The sequence below is a fragment of the Uloborus diversus genome, chromosome 6 (genome assembly GCF_026930045.1).
Source record: "Uloborus diversus isolate 005 chromosome 6, Udiv.v.3.1, whole genome shotgun sequence".
Classification (NCBI taxonomy): domain Eukaryota; kingdom Metazoa; phylum Arthropoda; class Arachnida; order Araneae; family Uloboridae; genus Uloborus; species Uloborus diversus.
In genome coordinates, this window is record NC_072736.1 from 133,071,663 (window position 1) to 133,097,482 (window position 25,820).

Below are 25,820 nucleotides of genomic sequence, written 5' to 3' on the forward strand. Positions count from 1 at the left end.
ATGTGTGCGAAATTTCAGCTTGATTCGTCTTTTCGTCTGGGCTGTAGCTCTGTTAAAGAAAGAGAAAACTTTTTTGAACAGCGATTTTCTAACTTGAATTCCTCCTCCCCCTGATTGTCCTGGGGATTGTATTTTGGTTTATGTCGTCAGGGACCAGTAGAGATTGAGTATACCGAAAATCAACTCCGGGGGTCTTCATGGGGCTGAGATACGTAGGCGCGAAAAACCCAGAAAACCCCAACTATTCTGTCGTGTAAACTGTTCCTTAGTCGCTTTTTTCTTTCGTCTTTCTTGGCGGTGGATTTGCTTTTGTTGGCTGCTGACGTTTGGTTCTCTTGGCGGCCGGGACGCTCCCGCGTCCCGTGATAATGAACACCCCCAAACCTAAACTTTTGTTCGGTCCCATGAGTGTTCAAAATAGAGAGAGTCCATTATACTCCGCAAAAGCAGAACCAAGGGCGAAAATTTAAAATTACTTTAAACACCATTCCTTAAGTGGTTCAGCACTTTATTTGTTAACGAATATAGAAAATGGTATTTGATAAGAATATGATGTTGGATATCAGATTTGAATAGTTTGGTAATCATTTCAAAAATACCTGTTTTTATACCCATTCCACCCCATCTGACCCTAATTTAAAGAATATATTGTAAAATGGATGATGTAATGGAACGTTTAAGTATCAGAACATAAACTTAAGAGATGATCATGATTTTCTTTAAGAAATAAAGTAAAATCAGAAGGAAGCTTTTTGTTTTTTTTGTTGAAGACAGTTAACGGGTGGTTGCAGTGGGATCTTATCCACATTTGATTATTTCTGTTACATTTCTGTCTTTAAAAAAGTAAATAGAAATAACATTAATAACATAAAAACAAGAAGTAGCTGCCAGGCAGGTGATGTGAAAAGAGGGTCTATAATTATTGACTTGATATGGATATACAGTGAAACCTGTGTAAATTGACAACCTGCGGTGCACTACTTTAGTGGTCAACTTACAAAGGTTGATTTATATGATAGTAAGGGCTAATTCTGTGACTGAAAAAAGCGGTCAACTTAGACAGGTTGTCAACTTCACAGGTTTTACTGTATATTGAAAAATCTTTTTATTTATTGCAAATATATGGTTGGAAAGGGGGGAGGGATGCTTTCTTTCTCATGTGTTTTGCATTGCAATTACCAAAATATTTGTCATGTGAATATCAGCTGTGAGAGTTATTCTTTAATATTTCACTCAGTTTTACGCACTTTCAAAACTTTGTTTCGTTTTTAATACATGTTCGCTTTCATTTCTTAATGATATAGTAATGTTTTGCAGAAAATTACATTTACTGATTGTTAATTCATTTAATTTTTAATAATAACATCAAAGTTTTTGTTAAAAGAACACTCAAAAAAGTTTTTTTTTGGGGGGGGAGGGGGGGGGGAGATTTTTTTCCGCCGGTTAATAGGCAAAATTTGACCAATACCTAGTTTCTACCGCACAGTAGTAATATTACAGTTCTGCATTTTATTACTACTACGTGTACATTAGTGTGTTGTAAAAAAATGAAAGTTGATCTTTCCATTTATTTCAAAACAATTGTAAAAAAAGTTTCGAAAATTTGAACAACGGCAACACGTGTGGACTTCTGTCTGAAATTGTAAACCAGCACTGTGTACCAGCGAGACCGCCGCAAATCTTAGCCAAATAAAAATAAAAAAAAAACTTTAGAATTTCGAAAATTCATGTTGATAAAACGTTGCCCCTATGCTCCACATGTACCACAAAAATATTCTCTCTCTCTCTCATTCAAATTTAAAAAAATTATTTATGTTCCCAGCAGGAGATCTAATATTTAAATTTTGTTTTCCACTAGTTGATTTCTTCTATTCATCTTCTAAAAAATTATATACAGTGATCTCTCACTTACACGCGACCAAACAGGACAACGAAATTTTCGCGCAAAAGTGAAATTCGCGTATAAGTGAAAAACCCAAAAATTAGCTGAAATGCAATAAGTTAACATCAGTTATAGTAATACTAATAGTATACTACTAATACTAATGAATAAATTCGCACATAACTTCCATTTATACATTGTGATTTAATAAAAAAGCCAAATTTGAAGTTGTACGTTTTGTCATTTTTTATGCACTGTACAGTACGTAAGCGAATTCCCCAAAACCTAAAAAAATGTTCCGTGATCAGTGCTATGGTCTGGGAGGATGTAAAAGATTTTCGATAGGCTATGTCAACGCGTACCACTTGAGCACGATTTTTAGTGACGTCAACCTTTTTGTATGTAACCTGTTCTCCCCTCTCGAAGTCAATCACAAGAATTCCACCCCCTATTGCACACTTGTGGAAAAAAAAAAAAACACACACACACACACACACACGTTCTTTGAAGAATCCGAACAATGGAATAACGTCGTATGAATGTATTTCAAGAGAAAGAACAAGAAGGGTACAAATCCTCCGATAAGCAAAGCGTGAATTAGGCGATTTAACTAAAATTGAAAAAAATTTATCGCGCATAAGTGAAAAGTGCATTTTAGGTTTCGCGTATAAATGAACAAGAGTTAACATTGTTTTCCTATATCGCTGGCCGGGTCCATGAGAAAAACGCGCATAAGTGAAAAACGCGTATAACAGAGGTCGCGTATAAGCGAGAGATCACTGAACGTTTAAATAATATTCTATTTCAACGTTTAAATAATATTATATTCAAGAGTTCAAAAATTATTAGCGGACACATTTTTAAATCAACATTTGCAAAGGAATAAATAAAAAATAATGCATTCAAAATGAAAACTTTAACTTAAAGTTGAAAAATCTTTTGAGTACTACGTAGGAAACTCAAGTAGTGCAGGAGGGCAAACATTTTTATTTAACGCTAATTTTACCTACTAAGCTCTACATTTTTTCACCTTGATAATTTCTAAAAAAAAATTAAAAATTTATAGAAAAAAATTAATTTTTTGTGAAAAATTATAAATTTTAGGTCTAGTGTGGGATACCTAAATGTTTTTTAATCTAAATAAACTTTTTTTTGATACTTATAGGTATAGGGTATAAGCAGTAGCGTGATGGCTAGGGTGGAGCGGCAAGTTAACCCTTTTGATGAGGGAAATTTTTTTTTTTCCAGATAAGGAAATTATGGTTTCTATTTCATACTGCAAACAAAAAGAAAATCTCTTCGAAATGTAAGACTTTTGTATCACTATACCAGTTAAATTACTTCTATACAAAACAAGAGTTTTTCTTGATAGCATATTAGAGCTATGTGCAATTCCTTGTTTTTCTCTGAGATAGTGGAAAGTCATGGGACCAATGGTCTTTTTAGACTGTAGAGGTTAACTCCAGGAGGAAGATCACAATGAAGTTTTCCAATTTTCGTTATAAGGAAAAGTAAACGCTGGATTTTAAGAGAGTTTCTTGAAAACCTCCTGGTGAAACAAAAACTTCCTTCTTCTTTTAATTCAGGAAAAGGGTGACAATAGTAAGAAAGAGAGGGGGAAGTGTAAAATGGTACACGAAACAATTTACAAATACAAATGTGACGACCAGCAACAGGCTCTGGGCCCAGCTAGGCTGGTCCTAGTCAATTAATTAGTCCCCAATGAAGATCAATGGCCCTCTTAAAGCTATCCACTCCCTTGCTCGTTATCGCCTCTTCCGGTAAGCTATTCCAAGTGCCCACGACCCTGCTAAAGTAGTAGTTTTTCCTGATTTCCAAGTTAGCCTGAGATTTAAATAGCTTAAAACAATGACCCCTTGTCCTGCTTTTCCCGCAAAAATTTAATCCATTTACATCTTTCATTTTGATAAATTTAAATAACTGAATCATGTCCCCTCTGACTCTCCTTTGCTCCAGGCTATACATGTTAAGCCTATTAAGTCTGGTATCATAATCTAAATCTGAGAGTCCCCTTACTAATTTAGTTACCCTTCTTTGAACCCTTTCCAATACAAAAATATCTTTCTTCAGATAAGGCGACCAAAACTGAACAGCATACTCCAAATGAGGTCTAACTAAACTCCTATATAAAGGCAGAAGAACTTTCTTAGATTTGTTTGAAATAGATCTATTGATGAACCCAAGCATTTTGTTGGCTTTGTTACTAGCAATACTGCACTGTTGACTAAACTTGAAGTAATGATTTATAAAGACACCCAGATCCATAACATTTTCTGCCTGATTTATGACTGAACCCTGTAAACGATATCTCATACGCTTATTTCCATGACCTAAGTGTAGCACTTGACATTTCCCTACATTAACTGCCATACCCCATTTATCTGCCCACTTAGTAATATGATCTAAATCCTCTTGCAGCTGTTTTACTTGTTCTTCATTTTCGACAATCCCCATAACTTTTACATCGTCAGCAAAACAATTCATGCTTCCAGAAATATTTTCATTGATGTCATTCATAAATATAATAAACAAAAAAGGCCCTAAAACTGATCCCTGAGGAACCCCACTTAAAACATCACTCCAATTAGAATGATTTCCTCTCACAACTACTCTTTGCTTCCTACCAGTAAGCCAATTTCTAACCCAAAGTAAAGTTTTTCCTCCTATTCCAATGTCAGCTAACTTGCTGAGAAGAGCAACATGCGGTACCTTGTCAAAAGCTTTTTGACAATCAATATAAAAAACATCCACACATTTTTTGTTATCTAAAGCTGAGGTAACCTTGTCGTAGAAATGCAATAAATTAGTAGTACAGGATTTACCTTTCCTGAAACCATACTGCAAACTAGTCAGAAGACTATTAGTCTCTAAGAACATCATGATCTTAATTTTGATCAAAGTTTCAAAAATCTTACAAATCACCGAAGTCAAACTTACAGGTCTATAATTCCCAGCAATACCTTTAGACCCCTTCTTGAAGAGTGGCGTTATGTTAGCCAGCTTCCAGTCCTCTGGCACCGTCCCCGTTTATTGCTCATCACAGGAGTGGCTTTATATGTTTCAGAGTTTGCTTTGATTTCTCATTCATTACAAGAGTTCCCAACTCTGTTTTCTCGCTTTTGAGAGTAGAAAATCTATCCCAAAACTTTGGATCTTATGTTCGTCTATTGCTTAAGAATGGTAAGCGAATTTTATACTTCAGCATTTTGTTTGGTCCGTCAATTGGCTAAACATAGTCTAAAATTGAGTTTTAGCGTATTCAGTTTCAAATAATTTTGGTTGGGAACCTCTTCCACCCTTATTCTGTAGTCTAACATCGCAAAAGATAGCTTCAAAATGTTTTAATGCTTGAAAGCGCTAGAACCTTTCTCCCCTTTTTTCTGATATCACTAAAGATAGCTTAGAAATACGTTTTTAGACTTCTAAGTAGTTCTGGGCAAAGTCCCAAACTCTGCCTTTTCCTCTAACGTAGCAAACATCGCCAAAAAGTATATATTTAGGCTTAATTCTAAAAACTTCCCTGGAGAAAACTCCTACCCTCTTCTAAAGTTTCAAAACATAGCCTAAAATTACGATATTAAAACTTTGATACTTCAATATCCATTTGTGAAAACAACATTCGAACCCTGACCATTCTTGATTTCCTAACAAAGCTTTGTGATTAAAGATAAACGAACCTAAAATACCTTTTTAGTATTTAAATTTCCCCCCCGAGAGAAATCGTCTCCTCCTCCCCCCATGCACTTAACGTCTCCAAAGATTAAAACTGCATTTTGGACACTTAAATTTTGAAAAATTTCCGAGGGAGGAAGGCTGTACACCATTTTCCTAACATCCCCAAAATTTCGTTCTTGGAATTTGCACAGGTGAGAGAGATCGCTAAGATAGCCTAAAATGAACTTCAACTTAAAGAAAGATTTTGGGTGGGAAACCTCCTTCTGCCCCCTCGAGGGCCTAACATTATCAAAAAAAAAAAAAAGAAGCCTGAAGTCGGGTGACAATTTCCAGAAGAAAGCCGCCTGCCTTCACAACATTTTCGGTGCTTTTAGTGGTTAGTGAAACTCGTAACCTCAGATAGCCTAGAATTGCGTTTTTGAGACTTCAGTGCCGAAACATTTCTAAAGAAAGAATCCAAACCTTCCATATCCAGCAAACCACCAAAGATCCTTAAAATTAATTTCAATTTTTAAAATATTCCAGCAAGAAACCTCAGCGCCCCTCTCTTCCCTAACGCTTACAACTGCATCAGAATATGCATGCAATTGCATTGCCAAAAATAACCTAAAATTTCACATTAGAGAACTTAAATTTTTTGAATCGAGTATCTGACCATTTCCAGAAAATTTCTTTGCGGTGCCCACTGAAGAAACACTAAAAAAGACTAATTTTGAAAAAAAAAAAAAAAAATCTGGAGCTAATTCAACTTGCCCTTTCTCCTAACTTTATTAAAAATTGCGGTTTTTGAAATAAATTTAGCAATTTTCTCGAAGTATGAGGCCTTATCTCCCCCCCCCCTTTTTTTCTTTTGCAAATACATAAATTATGTCTTTTTTTCCTCTATTAAATTTCTAGTTTTTAGCCTACTTTCCCAGCAAAAGTCAGAAAAAGAAGAAAAAAGCATGAAAGAAGGCTTAATGCATCTTAAAAATATCGCAAAAAACAAAAAAAAAAAAAAAAGTCAAAAATAAATAAAATAATTAAATAAATATTGAAAAATTAAAAATTGGAAAGTAGGGTATTGAGATGGGGGAAAATGTCTGTCGGTCTGTATGTTCCCCCCAATAACTTTTGAATGAATAGTCTGATTTGAACAAACTTTTTTTTGTTCGAAAGATCTCGGCGAGGACACCTCATTCCCATACTTCACTTTTTGATTTGAACTATTTTTTGTTCAATTTTGAACAGTTCAAAAAACTTAACATTAGCGCCTACGAGGAAATTCAAGGCAATTCCGATCTGCAAGGCGAATTTGCTTCAAACAAACTTTGTAGGAAAAAGCTTTTGATGAAAAACTTTTATATAAAATATCTTTTTGATTTGAACAATTTTCCGTTCAATTTTGAACTGTTCAAATCCCTTAACATTAGCGCCTACGGGGAAACTGAAAGTCAATGTAGATTCCGTACTTGAAGGCGGATTTTTTTCAAACAAATTTTGTTGGAAATAGCTCTTGACGCCAAACTCCAGACTCCGACAATTTAGCGGCACCTGACTCCGACTCGACTCCTGTGCCCGATAATTAATCAGACTCTGACTCCCCGACTTCGACTCTGACTTCATAGCTTTGGCAAAAATTTATACATGGAGGACAAATGACTAACTCTGATTCTTGGATATTTGACTCTGACTCCTTTACCCCAAAATGAGATTGACTCTGACTCCGCAGCTATGGTGTTGACTGTGAAATAATTATTGTTGACCTGACTTGTTTTTATTTTTACGCTAAAGTTTTAATTTAGGTAATCAGTTTTTGGCGAATAAACTCGAAGTCATTTATGTTTCTACATAAAGATATGCGCAGACGATTTTTTTTTTTTTTGACAATGAAAATTATTTCTTTAAGTTGACATTTTATTGTTTTTATTTATTTTGGTAAGTGCATTAATTCAGTTAAAAAATTGTTTTTGGCAACAGGGGAAAAAGAAGCGATTTTTTTTTTGATATGTATTTATTTTAATGAGTTTATTAATTTTAATTATTATTTTTTCGTTTTAAAGCTGCTAAAGATTTTTTTAATGGAAAGAAGTGTATTAGCTGCTTTGTTTAAAAGTTTCTGCTTTTTTTTTATGCTTTAATTTTTTTAGATGAGTGAGGAATATTTTATTCCTAGAAATCAGCTTAAAGTATTTTAAAAATGTGTTTGAAAAAATTTGCGATTTTAGCTATTTTTGAGAATATTGATCAGGTACTAGAAAGTAGTATGGGTATACGGGAAAGTAGCTCGTCTAGTTCTAGATAGAACTTCTTGTAATTTAAACAATTTTGCCAGTTTCATGTATTAGCTAATTCACAACATAAGGGCAGCTAATTGAGGAACTGCCCTGGGCAGCAAACACTGTAGCTGTGCCACTGGGTATAAGATCAACATTTTATCAACATGAAATTTAGTGTTTCTAGACAAAGTTTTTTTTCGCAAAGTTTTTTAAGGTCTGCAAAGTTGATTTTATCCTAAAATATAGGCATATCATCATGAAAAGTTTCTTTTTAGGTGAAAATTTTTCTGTTTAAGAAGGGAATAAATATTAAAAATGTTAGGAATTTTAGGACAAAACTCGAAATTTTAGGACAACTCCTACCCCTGCAACTAGATCTAAATTTTATTTTAGTTGGAAGGTATTTAAATTATATTGTTCCTTTCCAATCATAACAATATTTTAAGTACTACTGCTTTTTCTATTTCGCTTTCACACATACAAAAATTTAGATTAAAAGAAAATCAATGCTTTAAAAGAGGGATGGCCAATTCCCGGCACGCGAGGCACAATGTGGGACAGCAAAGTATTAAGAGTGGCATTCAAAGATTTACCTGAAAATTTAAAAAATATATTAATGAGAGAGAGAAAGAAGCAACATGAAAAAAAAGCAATGATGAAAAAAATAATGAAAGCAACAAAGATAACAAAGATTTTCAAGTGAACCACTCTCATTGTAGTCAATAGCTTTTGATATGTAAAAAAACTTCAAGTTATTTTTAAAGCCAGGGGATGATGTTTTTTTTTTTTTTGGGGGGGGGGGGGGTCACGAACATTTCTAGAAAAACCAATACAATAAGGAGACAAATGGTTCAAAGCAAATTAACCAACTTCTTTGCTACTGCACAGCGACCCCCCCCCCCACCATAACCATATATGTGGTCGATACAGTAGTATAATTGGAATTTGAAATTGAAGCTGGCTTGGATAGTAGAAGTTGGTTATTCAATTAAAATATAGACAGGGAGGAATAAAGGGGAGGGTCATGACAGCCCTAAATTTTTGACAATATTACTCGTTTACATTGTGTTCAAATATTTAACGAGTGAAATGTAAACAATTTCAGTAATTTTTTCCATTAATTTTTAAAGTAAATATTTGAAATATTACTTTTTTTCATTTTTTATGAAAATAAAAAGTAACAGTTTTGCCCTAATAGGTGCCTTATTCCTGGCCAATTTGTTGCTTTTCATTGATACCCAAGTGATTTCAGAAATTTTTCGTTCCTAAAACCGTTGGTTCGTTCATAGGAAATTCATAGGGGTTCATTCTTGAGCACGATCTCCCCACTTAAAATGTTAGTCTGCATCTGTCCCTGAATACATATAAATTTGTATAAAAAACTAAAACAACACATACCTGTAATTCTATTTTGCACATATTATTAGAGCACAGGAAATGAAAGAACTAAATGCAAATTAATTTGAAGTAATCTAGAATATAAATGCGGTTAGGATGCAATTTTAGACACTTTCACAACATCAATGGGAGGGTTGCCACTGTTTGCCTGGGAACATTTTAGAATATTTAGGTTGTAACTGTGACAAATTTCATCTAGGAATACCTTCAGTGTCTCACTTGATATTTTGATTTTATGCATGCCAATGCTGCAAATACAAACATACCCCCATATAGCAGAGCAAGTGGGGGCTCAAGCCCCCCTTAGAAATTAGAACTTCCTTGCTTTTAGTACTTTTTTCTTTTTAAAAATGTAAAAACATTTCTTCTCCAGCCATTAATGAATAAGTTAATAAAAATTTCAAATTTGAAAGACTTCAAATTTGAAAGACTCTAATCTGTCCTGAAATCGGTTTCCATTTGGAAAACATTGAGGGGGGAAACCCATGGGAGAAATATCTGAGCCCCCACTTACAATTTTGCATATGGGTGCCCTTGATATATATATATTGCACATTCGCCCCCCCCCCATGTTTAGAAATCCTTTTGAAATAAAAAGGTAACAAGAAAGGTATGTTTGAATTTTTATGATTATTTTTAGAACTCCATTAATGATATCAAAGGTCCTTCGTCTCGTTATAAGCGAGCTCAATTGTATTTACCCTGGTTTCAAAAATTATACCTAATGACTGTTGTCAATTGTTCAGGTATGTATCCATGCTCGTATTTTACCATTCAATAAAATTTAGAGTTTTGTTTAGTATATTAAATGCTTCTTCATCCTGAAAATTTGGAGGTTCACTGGATACATTTTTCCATCTACAATATCTAATAGAAATTGCATTGTGCATTGAAAGAATAAACACTCACTATAATTTAAAATATTTAATGTACAAAATACAGTATATTACAAAAATATATAAAAACAAATTCTCTTATTAAAGAATATTTCATTAGAAACATTTAATTAAAATAACTTTCTGGGCATCATGAAGCAAAAACTACGTTTTGGTTGAGATGGCACAGCAAACTGATCTGTAAAAGAGAAACAGAGTTTATTTTTAAAATACCAATGAACACAGGCAGGGCTGTCCAAAGAGCTGATGGCGCCCCAGGTAAAAGTTTCCTGGCCCTCCCCTCTATACACACAGAAAAATCAAGTTAGTTGTCACATCAATGCATAATACATACTATTTTTTTTTTACATATTAATGAACAGAACAATCAGAGGGCTATGCATAATGCAAATTAAAACAAGCAGTGAATCTGTTTTGAATATTTGTAAAACATTAATGCCCCAAAAACTTTTCTAGAAATGGAAATGTTGAAAATCCATATTTATCTAGCAAAATGTTATCCCACTAGATGAAAAACAAACAATTAAAACTGAGTTGGTTATTCATATTGATCTAAAAACACGAATAAATAATTTGCTGATTATTAATAATAAATGTATTTATTGAAGTAAATTGCATCAAAATTAAATTTCGATCTGGACTCATCCGATGATTCTTTTCAAGAGTTTTTTGTTTTTACCTGTACGAATTTAATACCAGTTTTCATATATGTTATAACTAAAGGTGTTATTCTTTTGCATCAAATAATTGTAAGTTTTAGAAAGAAGTCCACAAATACTCAACAACATTGAAAATTGCTCAAAATAGCTTTTTTGGAGCTCTTATTTTGAAAAATCACTGGCAACTATTACAAAAGTTTAAGAAAATATTCGTGCAAGTTTCCCCATGCCGCCTTTCTTTAATATCACAAGCAATGGGATTTTAAATAACACTAAATTAAGTTAATCACTTTGAAATAAGTTGAATAGCCTCTGAATGTAAAACATTGCTTGAATTTTTTAAACCATAATTTTGAACAATTTTCCTGGAAAATGTTCCAGATTATCCTATCCATAAAATCTTCAAAGTTTATCTAAAGTTGCGTTTTTGAGACTTCAATTTCGAAAACTTGCAGGGGCAGAAAGAATTGATTTAAATCTATTTAAAGAAGTTAATTGATAGAAAACAGTCTCTGAAGCTCCCTCCCTTACCGTAACGTCAATAAACATGGCTTTTAATTGCATTTTTAAGGCTAAAATTGCGTTTTTAAGGCTAAAAGTTTCAAAAATTTGACTGGACAGCTTTTGACCTTTTTTTCTATCCGATCAGAAAGAATTTTTTTTTTTTTGTTTTTTGAATGTGCTCCCTTAAAACGTTTTTAATGGTTAAGTCACTACACACGCAGGGGCAGAATTCAAGCAAATTTGGTGAGAACTAGACAAAGGAGAAGTGCCTTTTGTTTGATTCTAAACAGTTATATTCTCAGAAATTGTATCCATTTAGAGAGGAATATTTTCGTGCCCTATACGAAATAGAAAATCACTGCAATGATTCTCTATTTTTTGCGTCAATGACTATGTATCTACGTACAATACATAAAATGAGGAGGAGCCGCAAGGCCCCCCTAATTTTATACAATTGGGGCATTTTATACGATGAGGGGCGCCTTTCGTGAAAATGTCGTCGTGTTCCGTCGAAACGAGGAGCACCTTGCGGCGCCCCCTCCTTTCGTGGTGCCCCAGGAGATTGCCCCGCCCTTGGGACAGCCCTGAACATAAATTAGAAGAATCAAAGAAAGTTGAATGCCTCAAGTAAAGCTTCTGTCGCATGCTTCTTAACAAATCATACTCGCATGAGAACTGGTTTTTCTTATCAGCATTGCTGATTGCCTGAACTGAGTTCTTTAGGACTCTCGTCAGCCAATGACAGCCAAACATTTAGACATGTGCTTCAAGCAAACTGAGGTGTACACTAACCCGCCATTTGCAGTAGGGTTGAGGCAAATGCTTTGGTGGTTCGAGTTGTTTAAGGGGAAAACCAGCTTAGGAGGTAGTGTTAAATATTAGTGTTTTGCATGAATTTTTGAAACACATAAAGAATTATCATGATTTGATCAAACTTGGAAGATATTTTACTCATGTTTGAAGTACACTTTGTAATTTTTTCAAGTCATTTCCACCAGAAATAGTGGAGTTAGAAGCTGATGTTAGTGGATGGTCGCCATCAGTTTCTTGCTGGTGGACATTACCCAAGTCGTAATTTTTATCTGTAATCATTACTTTTTTCTTTTCATTAACAACATATTTCCTAAGAATATGAACCGAATTGTGACCCAAAATGTTAAAATTTGAAAGTTTTTGAGGCGTTAGATCACAATGTCATGTTTTTCTACCATTTTTTTCACCTTTTTTGCATTAAAAAATATTTTCAACAATAATATCATTGTAGAGTTAGGTTCATATAGATTGTAATTTAATAAAGAATATTCACAAATTTTCAGAATGATTGGTCAATAAATTTTGAGCTAGAATGCCAGCCAGTTGAAATTTTTTTTTCGAGAAAAGTGTGTTTGCAAAAACGAGGAATTCAAGGCAGTAAGTACCTTTAAGTATCTCTTACTGAAGGCCAATAAAGAACATTGACCGAAATTCTATCTTCTCTAACATCTACTAGTACAGGGGTGTTGAGCCAGGTAACTGAATAAGGAATTACCCGAGTAATCGTTCCATTCTAACTTCGGCGCTGAATTGACGGGCAGTTACAAAAGTGCTCATAGGATTGAACTAATCAGAATTATACATTGAAATTTTGGCAATATGTTCTTGAATAGTTTTACCAACATTTTATGGCAATAAAAAAAAAAATGGATTTTTTGATCTTACTGGTTTTTTTCCTTAAAAACATTATTTTGTCATCTGTAATCAATTGCTAGTTTTTATTTCTGCCCACATGTATACATTTGTTATGTTATGGTGAAAAGTAGTTTGAGCAAATGAAATTGATTTGTGAATTACGTGGTCATTCTCCATTTTTATGCAGCTTAAGAAAATTCCAGAAACAAACAAATGTTTAAAAAAATTCCTTAAGTTTAAATGCGGAATACATAAACATAATTAAATCATTGTTATAGCATTTATGAAATTCAGATTAAAACACACACGAAAGTATTTCAAAATACACATAAGTTTTCAGCAGCAGAGCTAGTGGCTATGGGGGATCCTGTAATGTGATGTGTGATATGTCCAGAGCAGGTCTTTGGTATTAAAACTAGCCATATTTACACCCTAATGCAGCGGTTGGCAAACCGTCGATCTGGAGCCCTTTTCAGTCGATCATGGCAATATTTTGGGGTTTGCTCTGAGTCAGAGTACCATTAATAACCATTGTTTTCTGGGACAAAAATTAAAATCAGGGCGATGGAGTCGGAGTTGAATGATCTAAAATTTCCGGAGAGAGTCGCTTTTCTGACTCTGCAGCCCTGGGAATCTATAGTTATTTGAAAATTTTCCAAACTTTTTGTACTCTCTGGAATTTTTAGTCATTATTTTTTAAATTTTAAAACAAACAATAAAGTTGCCTGAAAATATTTTGATGTAAGCTAACAGTATTTGTTCACATAGAATCATTTTAGCAATTTAAAACAACTCTTTAATTAACATCAAAGTCTGTTTTGATAAGAATCTACCAACAATTTGTTATCAGCAGTCTCTACTTAACAGTTCGTGCAACACAGCCTTTTAAGTCTAGTATATACCCCCTCCCCCCATCCAACCAGTCGATCTTTGTGTTCACCAAACTCAGCAAGTCCATCTTCGGTCAATTTAGGTTGCTGACCGCTGCCCTAATGTATATAGAAGAATAAGAAAAGAAAAACAATAACCTTAAAATGATGGAATGAGGCATCTCTCAACCTGTGTCTTTCTGGGAGACATTTCTACTTAGGTTCGAAGAGCTTCTTTCTTGCTCTGTCACAAACAGGAGTTTCTCCAATCGTTGGTTCTCTTTACGAGTGTCATCCAGCATACGCCTCACGTCCCCGAGCTCTTTCAAGGTACAGACAAAGTCATCGGGGATGTTGTTCAGCTCATTTTGAGCCACTTTCACAGCTTCTGCCAGATCATCTGCCTATAGAAAAAATTGAATAAGCATCAGTTAATGGATATTACAACCAGGGTTTCAAAATATATTTTCCAAAATATTGGAAGTACCGTGGACGCTGGTTAATTGAATCAACCGCTTTAACAAATCAAATTGTCAAAAACAGAACAAAATTCAGCTTTATTGAATTGGCCGCTTTATGGAATCAAAACTTTAGAACAAACGTGATTCGAAAACAGTGGCCACTGTATCTGATATTTTCAATCAACACAAACTAAATTCTTTAAATAGCAACTACTAGCGCAAATCGCACTGTTGCTTATTTTTTATAGTTATTGCAATTATAGATTTAAGATTAAAGTTTCTGTAATTGTTATTTTTTACATGCCGTGTAAAAAAATATATATTTTAAGTAGTATTTATGTTATGAATGACAATTACAATCACTGGAGAAAGGGAAAATTTAATACTGAAAAATAAAATATAACACCAAACTAATTTTATTAAAGGCATTTTTATGATAATAATTTTATAAATACATAAAAAAAAAATAAACATACATTATTACTTTATATTAAATGATATAATAAAGTACATTGAAAATGTATTGATGTACATCAATTTTTTGTTATTTTTAATGATGAATGAAAATTATTAATAAGGTTGATAAATACGATTTTTAGATCGCAAATATTGTAGCTCTGAAAATAATTGGACATATATCGGCAAATCTTGAAATCAACTTAACAGCTTAACATGGACAAGGTTATGCCTCTATGGCATCCATGTGCACAACTTCAATGGACAACTCATTACAGTCCGAAATCAGAGGCCGGAGTCTTGGGGCGAGGAGGGAGGGGGGAGAAGGCTCGGAATCAGAGTAGCATACATTTTATGTCTTATGGGGAAACAGGGCACGGTGACCAAATTGACAAGAGGCCCGCCTTGGCTCTCGGCGACTTTGCCTCATTATTTCACTTCACAAAATAATCATTTGACATACTTGTATAAGTGAGTCAAAGTAAAGTATGACAGTTAAAATTTCACTAAAGTATCTATACAAATACGACTTTTTCAGCTATTTTGCTGCTTTTAGTTTTCCTTTAGAACAGGGTTCCCCAACCTTGTGACCGTGGCCCACCAACTGTTTTATGTATGCCAGCAGCTCTATGACAGTAACAAAAATACTTCAATTTAAAAAGAATGTTGAATAAAAGTATTCTTATTTTTTTACTCTAAATAGAAAGCTCATAAAAGAAGGAAACTAGACTATCCTAGACTGCTCTTTTATCTTCATGCATTCCTTTCTCACCAGGAGGTAAAAATTAGAATTATAGTCTTTAAATTAAATCAGATACCTCTTCCTCCAATTCTTGTTTTTCTTTCTCCAACTTCTCAATTGCAGCTTGTTTCTCTGCACAGACTTCAGCCATGCGATTGTGTTTTTCTTCCAAGCTCTCTAGCTGAAGTTTTTGCTCTTGTGCCACTGTTTTCATCTGCAAGTAAATGGAAAAATTTTGAACTTTTATATAATTGGATTTATCTGAATCATATCTAAATTCATTGGAAAACAAAGTGTGCATGGGGATGAGGGGTGGAGACCAAATTCTTTAATGAACAATACTATGCAAGAGACCAATTCTCAAGTTTCAAAAAAGACTACTTAAATAACATTCATTGGTATTAATACAATTTAACATATTTTTTTGTTAGTGCTACAATGGAACTGAGAACAATTACAAGATAAAGTTAAATGAATAAATAAATAAATAAAACTTTGCATGTTTTTAAAGAATTGTTGCAAACAATACACCTTTGTGCGAATAAATGGAATCAAGTTGGGAATTTTTAATTTTTGAATTTTTTAGGTTGTTCAATCTTCGTTTATAAGAGCTGTTTAGCCTACCAGTTGATAAGGCGCTATAACCTCGTTTTTTTCTGTCATAAATATTGTGTTTTGTTTAAGTGTTATAAATTTCGACATACTTTTACTGTTGTTGTTTTTTTCAATCCGGTTCTTTTTTTTTTTTTTGTTTGCCATGGATATTTCTCCACGGAAGAGGCAGGCCATTGTGACATTGAGTGAAAATCTGATTTCACAACAAACGAAAAAATGATTTGTGCTTTGCTAAAAACAAGGTTTAGAGATCAAGAAATCAAAGAAAAGTGCAAAACTCTAGTTGACTCTATGCCCAGTAGAGTGAAAGTGGTGCTGTACAAAAAAAAGGGGGGGGGGGGCATACTGGTAAATAAAGGTGGTTTTGTAAAAAAATTGGCTTGATTCCATTAATTTTCACAAGGGTGTATTGTGTAATACTATTAATATAATGACAAATAATTATGAGTTTATGTTGGATTTTTTAAATTCTTGGCAGAAATTAATAGCAGAAAAAACCCACAAATATTTGGTGCACTACAAAGGTAATTAGTGATAAACAATCTTTAATTTTATTACTGCACTAATCAGCTTTCGATCACTTATGAAGAAAATATCAAACTCTCAAAATTCAAACAAACTCATCATGCCTCATACAGCAGCAATTACTCACAGCTAGCTTCATTTCATAATCATAGATAATTAATAATAATTTTTAAAATTCCTTTCCACTGATTATCCATTCATAAACCTGTGACATTAAGACAAAACATATATTCCAAAAAGATATATGGATAGAAATACACTGGTGTGCAAAAACTAAGGACGAGATGGTTTTTTCAATATAACTTTGTACAAAAGCTTTCCAAATCAACACATTTAATACCGTAAGATCCCCAATACGTAAGGACATGTGTAATGTAAGCAACACTTACTAAAAGAGAAATCAGCGGGATAAAAAGAAGCTTTATTGAAAAAGTAGCAAGGAGCGCAATGCCACTGAAGGTCGAAACATCCCTGTGATGGGTGTCCAGCAAGAAACATCCGGTCTTTAGTAGGGGATATAATCTCCCCCGACTGCTAGGCAGGTTTCACAGCGTCTGCCCATGCTGAGAATGAGGGTGTCAATGAGTTGTTGAGGCATTGCTGCCCATTCGTCTTGCAGCGCCAATCGAAGCTCCCGAATTGTTACTGGTGGTAAGGTACGAGCTGCCAAGCATCTGCCCAGAAAATCCCATACATGCTCGATGGGATTGAGATCCGGAGATCGTGCCGGCCAATCCATACGTTCAATATCCTCACTCTCTAAGAGCTGTTCGGCAGCTACTGTGCGATGACATGGTGCATTGTCGTCCATGAAAAGGAACTGCGGACCCATAGCGCCTCTAAAAAGACGCACATATGGAAGAAGAATCTCGTTACAATAACGGGTCCCGTTGACTGAACCTGCGTCGAAGATGTGAAGGTCTGTACGACTACCAAGCATGATGCCTCCACAAACGAGAACACCGTGACCTCCATACCTGTCGCTTTCAATGATGTTCGAGGGATGATTGCGGCTTCCCCGCTCTCTCCAGATGAGTATGCGATGAGAATCGCTACTCAGACTGAATCTGCTCTCATCTGTAAAGAGTACTCGTCCCCATTCATTGTCTCTCCAATTCCGGTGTTCCCGGCACCACAGAGAACGCCTTGGCCACCTGCAAAACGCCTGTCCATCTCCGATGGGCAGGCGTTAGTGGTACACACCGCATAGGGCGTCGTCCAAGCAGACAACCACCGTGCAGTCTTCTGGCCACGGTAAAACGCGATGTCGGTCGTCCAGTCGCCTGTGTCGTGTGTCTAGCGATTTCTCCCGCTGTCTGCCGCCTGTTTCTTCTGGCCTGTAAGACAATATACCGGTCATCTACGGGTGTGGTTCCTCGTGGACGACCACTACTGAACCCCCGGATAGCGGTTCCTGTAGTTTGAAATTGTCTCCAAAGTCGTGAAACGATGCTGTGAGCAATTCCGAACTCTGAAGCCACACTTGTCACACTGCGGCCTTCCCCCAACTTCCCAATGATTCCACCTCGGGTAAAAACATCCAGATGTCGTCTAACAGATTGATTATTCGCCATTCCTCGCTGAGGCAGCAACTCGGGGTGATTTTAACTGCTACACGGCGTGCAATCTCTTTGCCAGAAATACTGATCTTACACCGACAACATGCTTTATACTACTCAGACACTCCCCCATTACGTCTGCCTGCATATCTGCGCATGTGCTACTGTACATCACCTTACTTAATCTCCTGATTGGTCTTTCTGTCCGCTCTGCCTCTTCGTTCAGCTGATATGCTAATTTTTCGACTTCGTCCTTAATTTTTGCACACCAGTGTATATACATAAAGTGTATACAAAACAAAAATTGTAACATACTTGAAAAAGACAAAGTTGCTTTGTACAGCTAAATAGGCCTAGAACACGGGTTCTCGACCTTTTTGAGCCTATTGTCTCCCTCTAGAGACAGAGGCTGACTGACATCTATCAATTCCCCCCCCCCCTATTCCTTGAAAAATTATAAGTTGGCACTAGTGGACATTGATATTAAATAGATTTTTAATAATATCAAATTAGCCTAGTTTTAAATTAAAGAAAAATGTAAAATTGTCAGCAATTTCATCCAATCATTCTTAAACTAAAAAATAAAAATAAATACATAAAAGTAACTTTTTTACTTTTCTTTCTCTCCTCTTTTGAAAAACGAACTGATAGGTATTAGAAGGGAAGTACTTAATGAAGATCGTTGACGTACTTCTCAAAAAACGAAGTTCATCTTTTATGAAAGTATAATATATATATTTTTTAAAATTGGAGTATGGGGTATTAAAAACACTGACACTTGTGAATAAATTAAAAAAAAAAAAATCAAACTAAAAGTTCATAAACTTGGCAATGAATACATGAAATACTTTCTTACGGTTTCAACCAAAGTCTGAGTAGGAAGCTCTTAAACTTAAATTTGTTTTGTTTTCATCCTGTGATTCCTTCTCTGAACTCTGAACAATCGGTTTCATATATGTTTTCAATTTTGATATGCACTGGATTTTTTAAATTATGATTTTGTCTTTTAAATATTCATTGCCTCTTAAGAATTTGTCGCCCCCTTGAGGAATCAAATCGCCCCCAGGTTGGATACCACTGGCCTAAAGTCATATCAAAACTTTTCAATTACCATATATACCACGCATAAGTCGAGAAATTTAGTACAAAAAGTGAGGTTAAAAAATAGGGGGTCAACTTATATGCGGAGCAGAATTTCAGAAAATGTTTCCAAAACCAATTCTTGGGATAAAATCTGTAATAATTTTACATGGTGTAACTGAAACAAAGACTAAATAATTACAGAAAATGTCCAACTATGTGAAAAGTTCGGGAATTCCCGCATTCGCGAAATTTTCCGATAGTCTCTAATTAATGCTCATTTTTTAAAAATTATATAATATGGCTACAGCACAAAATATTATTGATTTAAATTCAAAATAAAACAAAAAAGTAACTAAAATCATAACAGCGAAATCAAATCCTTTACAAAAATAGCGACCGCAAAAGTGAACCCTATTTGCACAAAAAAATAAAAATGGGACGTTTTTTAACTTAAGAATTTTTATTATATTTCATTTTCCTTCTTTTTATAACTTTTTTTTTCAAATATAGCGGAAAAACGTTTAAAATTTTTTTTTTAGAAAGTAGGGGGCTTGACTTATATGTGGGTTTTTGATTCCCCCCCAATTTTCTTCCTAAAAGTAGGGAGTTGACTTATACAAGAGTATATGCGGCGTATAAATTTTGATTTATGTGTTCCATTTAAATATACATATCCATGTACAAACCTTTAATTGTGCTGCCCTGTACAGAAGCATGGAATAGTACATTCTACTTGCACATAGACCTTGTTGTACTTCAGATTTATAGAACAACCAGTTAACTTTCTATAAAGAATATTTAGTTTCCTTACCTCTTCACTCAACAATGTTTTCTCTTGCTCTAGTTTCTCGATTTCATTCTTCATTTCTTCATATCTCTCCAAGAGGTGATGATATTTTTCCTGTAGGCATCCCAAGTCAGCTTCCAGGAGTTTGTTGCGACAACCAACTTCTTCGCACTTCATGTTTAGTTCTTTGGTTTCTTCTGTCAGTTTGGATACCTTCATCAAAAGAGCAAAATTAATTGAAAAGCTAACTTCTCTCCTGATTGCGAGCAATTTTACCATTATTTAATAATTAAAAAAAATAAAAAAACACTAAGATTTTATCAGAGTCAACTGCATTTGTTTGTAAGGAGTTCAAAAAATATTGATGAAAACTAAAGCTCAAAGTAACAAAAAAGAAATTTGTAGTTTCAAAGTTTTTGAGACATTAAAATTCAGTACTAAAATACAATTAAATATTTACTGCAAGAAAAAACAACAATTTCCAACTAGTAAAATTTTTTAGTAAAATTTTGTTGCAGAAATTTTCACCACCAACCAGATACCTTTCATGATTGTTTATATCTTGATTTTTCTTCTATTGATATGAACCTATACGAATCCATCGAAACAGTTTGATTTACTGGGCCTTTATCATTAGTTTAATGTACTCTGATCTGCGGTATAAACTCTATCAACACTTTAACGAACCTTTTTCTTATTCCAAAGTCTCTGTTGCAAGGGAAGAATGAGTGCCTCAAACAGGAAAGTTGTGACTGATTCTATCAACACGTCTGTTGTCACAAAGATTCATACAAAATCTTTCAATAGTATGGTTTTTATTCAGTACCTTTAGGTCTATCAAGATGGGCAGCATGATGGAATTCTTCTCAGATAAAAACAATTCAGAACAGTAATACCGACAAAACAAAAGGTTTTTGTCGTCGAACAAAGGTTGCGCCCCCCCCCCAAAAAAGTTTAGTGCAGAAACCAGACAAGCAAAATTGCTTGACTGGTTTCTGCACTAAAGTGGATAACCTCTAAAAAAGTTATTCAAAAACTTTTAAAGCAATATTTATTACATTAGTCACTAAAAATATTGCTTTGGTAGGTGCGTACGGGATGGAGGTTGAGATTTGCAAATCAGTGCTCACATATGAGGCCCCTAGTTTCAAAACCGGATACTTGTAGATAACCAAATTTTACAGGAGACGTAAAAGTCCAGTTTTGAAACTGAAGCAGACCTTCCGGCCCCATTTCAAGGGAGAAAGAAGCGGTTTTTGAACCTAATATTGAGCAGGCAAATAGGCCTTATGATTTTCTACAAGATTAACAAAAAAAAAAAAAAGAAAATCCAATTTTTTGCAAGTATCCGGTTTTGAAACTAGGGGCCTCATATAGTTAATTCAATATAATTTTAATGTATACTGGAACATTAATTAAAAAAAAAATTATGCCCGAAAAAAAAATTAAAACAAAACGTTTTCAGAAAATAAAAGACTACAAATCATGAATGATAGTTTAGACCAAAAGTAAGTATACATTTTTAAACCTCAACTCAAATTGAAAATTAGGCATCTTTTGAAAACTCCTTTTAAAATAACAATAATATTCTATGAATGATGCAATTAAATTTCATAGCTTGTTTAGGACTTGTTAAAATCAGACATTTTAGAAAAGTTGATAATCCATGACATCTTGTTTCAATTAAACTCAAAGAATCAAAACCTAACTTAAGATTTCTGGAGGAAGGGGGGGGGGAGGGACTAGGTGGCATACTGGTTAGATGCTGATCTCGTATGTCATTGTTGGTTTCAGGTTCTAATACGGCAGTCCAAGTGGTTTATTGGTAGATTTACGAGACATTAAAAGATCACCAACCATATCGCATGATTTTGCGTCATGTTTATGCAATGATAACTTGAGTGCCTATCAAAATCTAGTTCTGTCCACAAAATCAAATTCCTCTGAATCACAAGAGATCAGTTGCTTACTATTTGGTGGAAACTGGGCATCAAAACTCTCTGTGCCATTGAATTACTAATATTGATTATTCAATTGTTCATTTATTTGTTATCAAGTCTGTTTATGTTATGAATTATATTTCTAATCTGTTATGGGACCTTTATTTATTTTGTAATTAATCAACTTTTGCAAGTTCTGAATTTTTGCTCAATTTTGACAGACATCATTTGAGTCAGGGAGAAGCCAAGGGATGTAAGTGGACACTTTCAAGTTTTGAGTAAAATGTGTTTAAAGATAAGGTCCTAGGTAGGTTTTCATTGAAAAGTTTTTCGAAATCATGCTGTGTAACAGAACCTACCGGGGGCAACTAGTACCATCTCTTGCCCCAAGACAGAGGAGGGGTTCACCTCCTCTGTCCATTTGTACTGGTTATCTCTTAATTTTTTTAATTTGCTACTTACATCCCTTTGCTTCTCACTGCCTCATTTGTACTTTGAATTTGTGTGATGTGAAATTTATATCAATGCTTTCTTCAATTTTTTCTTCACAAATTTGCAATCAATTATGTTCAAGATTTTTTTTTTTTCAATGATGTTCTTAAAATTTAAAATAAATCTTAGTTACTCCACATCTCCCACCTGAACCAAGAAGGTCTTGCAACCATTCGAGGGGAGAAGTGGAGTAGTCTTTCTCCCTCTTCCTGTGCCATTGACATGAACACCTTGATGGTGGCACATAAAAGACTGGATGCCATGGCCATGGGATTGCACTAGGTCTTTAAATAGCTAAGGCCTCTTGTGCAGCCCAGTTGAGAAAAAAAAGCTATTGAAAACAGAATACTTAAAAATTAAAAAAAAAACACAAAGTTCAATTTTCACTATATAACAGGTTGCAACTTACATTTATACTGGAAAATTGCTCATGGCAAGAAATACCATTTCCTTACCTCCTCACTCAATGCCATTCCTTTTTGTTCCAGGTCCTTGATTTGATTATTCTTTTCAGAACAAGTTAGTGAGAGAGAATCATATTTTTTCTGCAGGTTTCCCAAGTTTGTTTCCAGGAGTTCATTGCGATCACCCACTTCTTGGCACTTCACTACTAACTCTTCACACCTCTCCATCACTTTTGATACCTTTACAGTTAATTAAAGGTCAACATTAATTTTAAAGCTGGCAATAATTACTGCTTTTATTTCCTGCCAAGCAAGGTCGAGAGGATTCAAACAAAATAAGCAAACTTGAAACTTAGATAGGGGAGGCTGGGGTAACAAGAGACAAGGGTAGTAATAAGAGAAAATCACAAAAAAAAACTTAGACAACATTAAAAATATATAACATAATTAGTACCATATGCATACTTTACTACAATGCACTTACTTAAAAGTTTATAACATGTTTTGAACTTTTTTCATGCAATGAAAAAACCTTCACGTTGAACTTACTTTAAAAAAGTTCGCGATTTTTTTAACGTTTTTTTTATTTTTATTTTGTAGGTGAAGTGTTCGGGAGTTATTAATGTGTAAACTTCTGACCAAGACTATGACTATTGATGTACTATTTTTTGAAATCTTGAAAGCTAATTGCGTACATAATCAGTCCACGTATTTTATTTTCGTAATAATTGTTTTTAATGTTGTGTTGCAACTCAACTCGAGCTCAAAAGGTATGCCAGCTCGAAATCGTCCGATTTCAGTGTGGCATGTTCCGGAATGGTGATGATAATTCGTCTTGTAAATAAAATAATTATTGTGTTTCTAAATAGTGCCTCCTCGTCCAATTATTCTATATAAAATACATAATACTTCTTTATTTACAGGTTGTGGGCCTGTCTCTTATTATCCCATTCTAACAAATTTGTTAATTTTAGGTAAAATTCAATGAGTTTGATGGTTAGTCTGAGATTAGCAAGTTCATAGAATCGTTTTTTTTTTCAACATAGCCTAAATCTAAAATCAGCTATACTCATCAGAGTAGACCATATTTAGATATTATAAATGTATGATTTTATGCATAGAATGTCTGTAAGTTACTATTAAATCAGTAATGCTTCATTAGACAATAAATAGCCTAAGTTCATTTATACTTAGGGACTCAAAAAAATCCCTAATAATACATAACTTTAAAGAGAGTTTTTTTTACTTATTTTTGACTATAGTTTAGAGAAGTTTTAAAATATTTTCTGACCACTTTAAAAATTATATTGATGTTTTTGGTCAATCCCTAGATTATGTTCATTATTTAGAACTATCATTAAGTCTAATACTATATTATTTAGGACCTAGTATTATAAGAAATGAATTTCACAAACACATTTGTAAACATTAAATTTTGGGAAAAAAATATATATTTTTTTAAATGATGAAAATATCAAAAATTTAAAAATATGGGTGGATTTGGGATTGTTTGCAGATGTCTCTCATTACTCTACATGATTTTAACTTGCTAAATACGAAGAGTTTTTTAAACATTTTTTTAACAAAATATTTAAGTTAAATAATTGCCTAAAAAATCAAGAGGAGTGCATTTAATTCAGTTAATATGAGGTACTTGTTTCAAATTATTTGGAATATTAGTATACATTTTATAAATTTTTTTCGTCTCTTATTACCCCATCTTTCCCTAACACTATACTCAATTTCCATCCAACTTTAGGGGGACAGGCACAAAACGTGCTACTTTGTGTTGAGAGGTAGTTCTCGTAAATTTGGAGGTTTAAAGGGGTATAAATTGCCCGTTACTAAAGGTACCTTGAAACCTTTAGTAACCTTGAGCCTAATTAAAAAATTTGGAAAATTGCCTAAGTAAAACTTTAACATTGTCACAAAACAAAAATTTAAGTTATCTAATTTTCTTTCATTGAGTTAATAAGGGGAAAAAAGTCCCTACCACATGGTTCTTTACACATTTCTACCACACAGTTCTTTACATTTGTCAAAACCATTCATGAAAAACAAATAAAGTTGCATTATTGTCCTATTCAATCTTCAATGTAATATTTTCCTGAGGAGAAACAAATTCCAAGAGTGGTGAAGCTGGGCCCTGGAAGGATAGTTGAGACCTTGAAACTTCAGAATCAAGGGTGGGGGGGGGGATTTTTTTTTGTGAGCATTCACTCCTGGGGGCACTTTTTTCTTGAATTATATCTGCTTTGCAACTTTTGTCAGTAAAAAAACTTAAAAAGCATTGAAGAATCTGGATTGAACCTAAAGGCAAATACGTAACATTTACATGATCTTGATTTCACAAGGAAAAAGAATTTATTATCACGTTCGTTAGATTTTAACTGAGAAATTGTTGAGGAAATTAAACTGGGGGAAAAAACGAAAAAAGTCCATAAGTTTATATAAGTAGGAAAGTCAATTATAAAATAATTTGATAAAAGTGATGGAAATGTCAAAAGGAAGTACAACTATGCTTAAAATAAATAAATTAATTAAATAAAAATAATTAAATAAACTTACTTTTTCAGTTTCTGCCGAGGCCAATTGTTTGACTCCATTCAACTTCTCAGCCAGATCTTGAGCTTCATTTTCTTTTTTTACAATTCTGTCTTTCAGAGGCTCACAATAACATTTTAGCAGATACTCACTTCTTTGCAATACATTCAGTAAAGCATCCACAGATGAATTTTCATCGATTTTTGGTCCAATTCCACCTGGCCATTCTATTTTCGAGGAATCGCAGAGATCGTTGATTTTAACAACGGAATCTTCGAGTGACTTGATGACGATGCAAAATCTAGATTGAAAGTCTTCCTGCCAATTTGAGCACTGTTCATAGAAACTGCAAAGTATGTTTAAATTCACATCTGAAAAGCTT

At 34.0% G+C, this 25,820-nt stretch overlaps 1 protein-coding gene across 1 annotated transcript in view; it reads right to left on the reverse strand.

Moving 5' to 3' along the window:
- Positions 1 to 10,238: 10,238 nt before the first annotated feature.
- Positions 10,239 to 25,820, reverse strand: part of LOC129224991 (centromere protein F-like) — a 112,079-nt gene continuing 96,497 nt past the window's right edge. The window contains exons 33-37 of the mRNA XM_054859538.1: positions 25,463 to 25,756; positions 20,083 to 20,271; positions 15,566 to 15,703; positions 13,990 to 14,234; positions 10,239 to 10,308 (exon numbers count right to left, since the gene is read on the reverse strand). Of these exons, the coding sequence (XP_054715513.1) occupies positions 14,016 to 14,234; positions 15,566 to 15,703; positions 20,083 to 20,271; positions 25,463 to 25,756 (840 nt within the window). The 3' untranslated portion in view covers positions 10,239 to 10,308; positions 13,990 to 14,015. The remainder of the gene's footprint in view (positions 10,309 to 13,989; positions 14,235 to 15,565; positions 15,704 to 20,082; positions 20,272 to 25,462; positions 25,757 to 25,820) is intronic.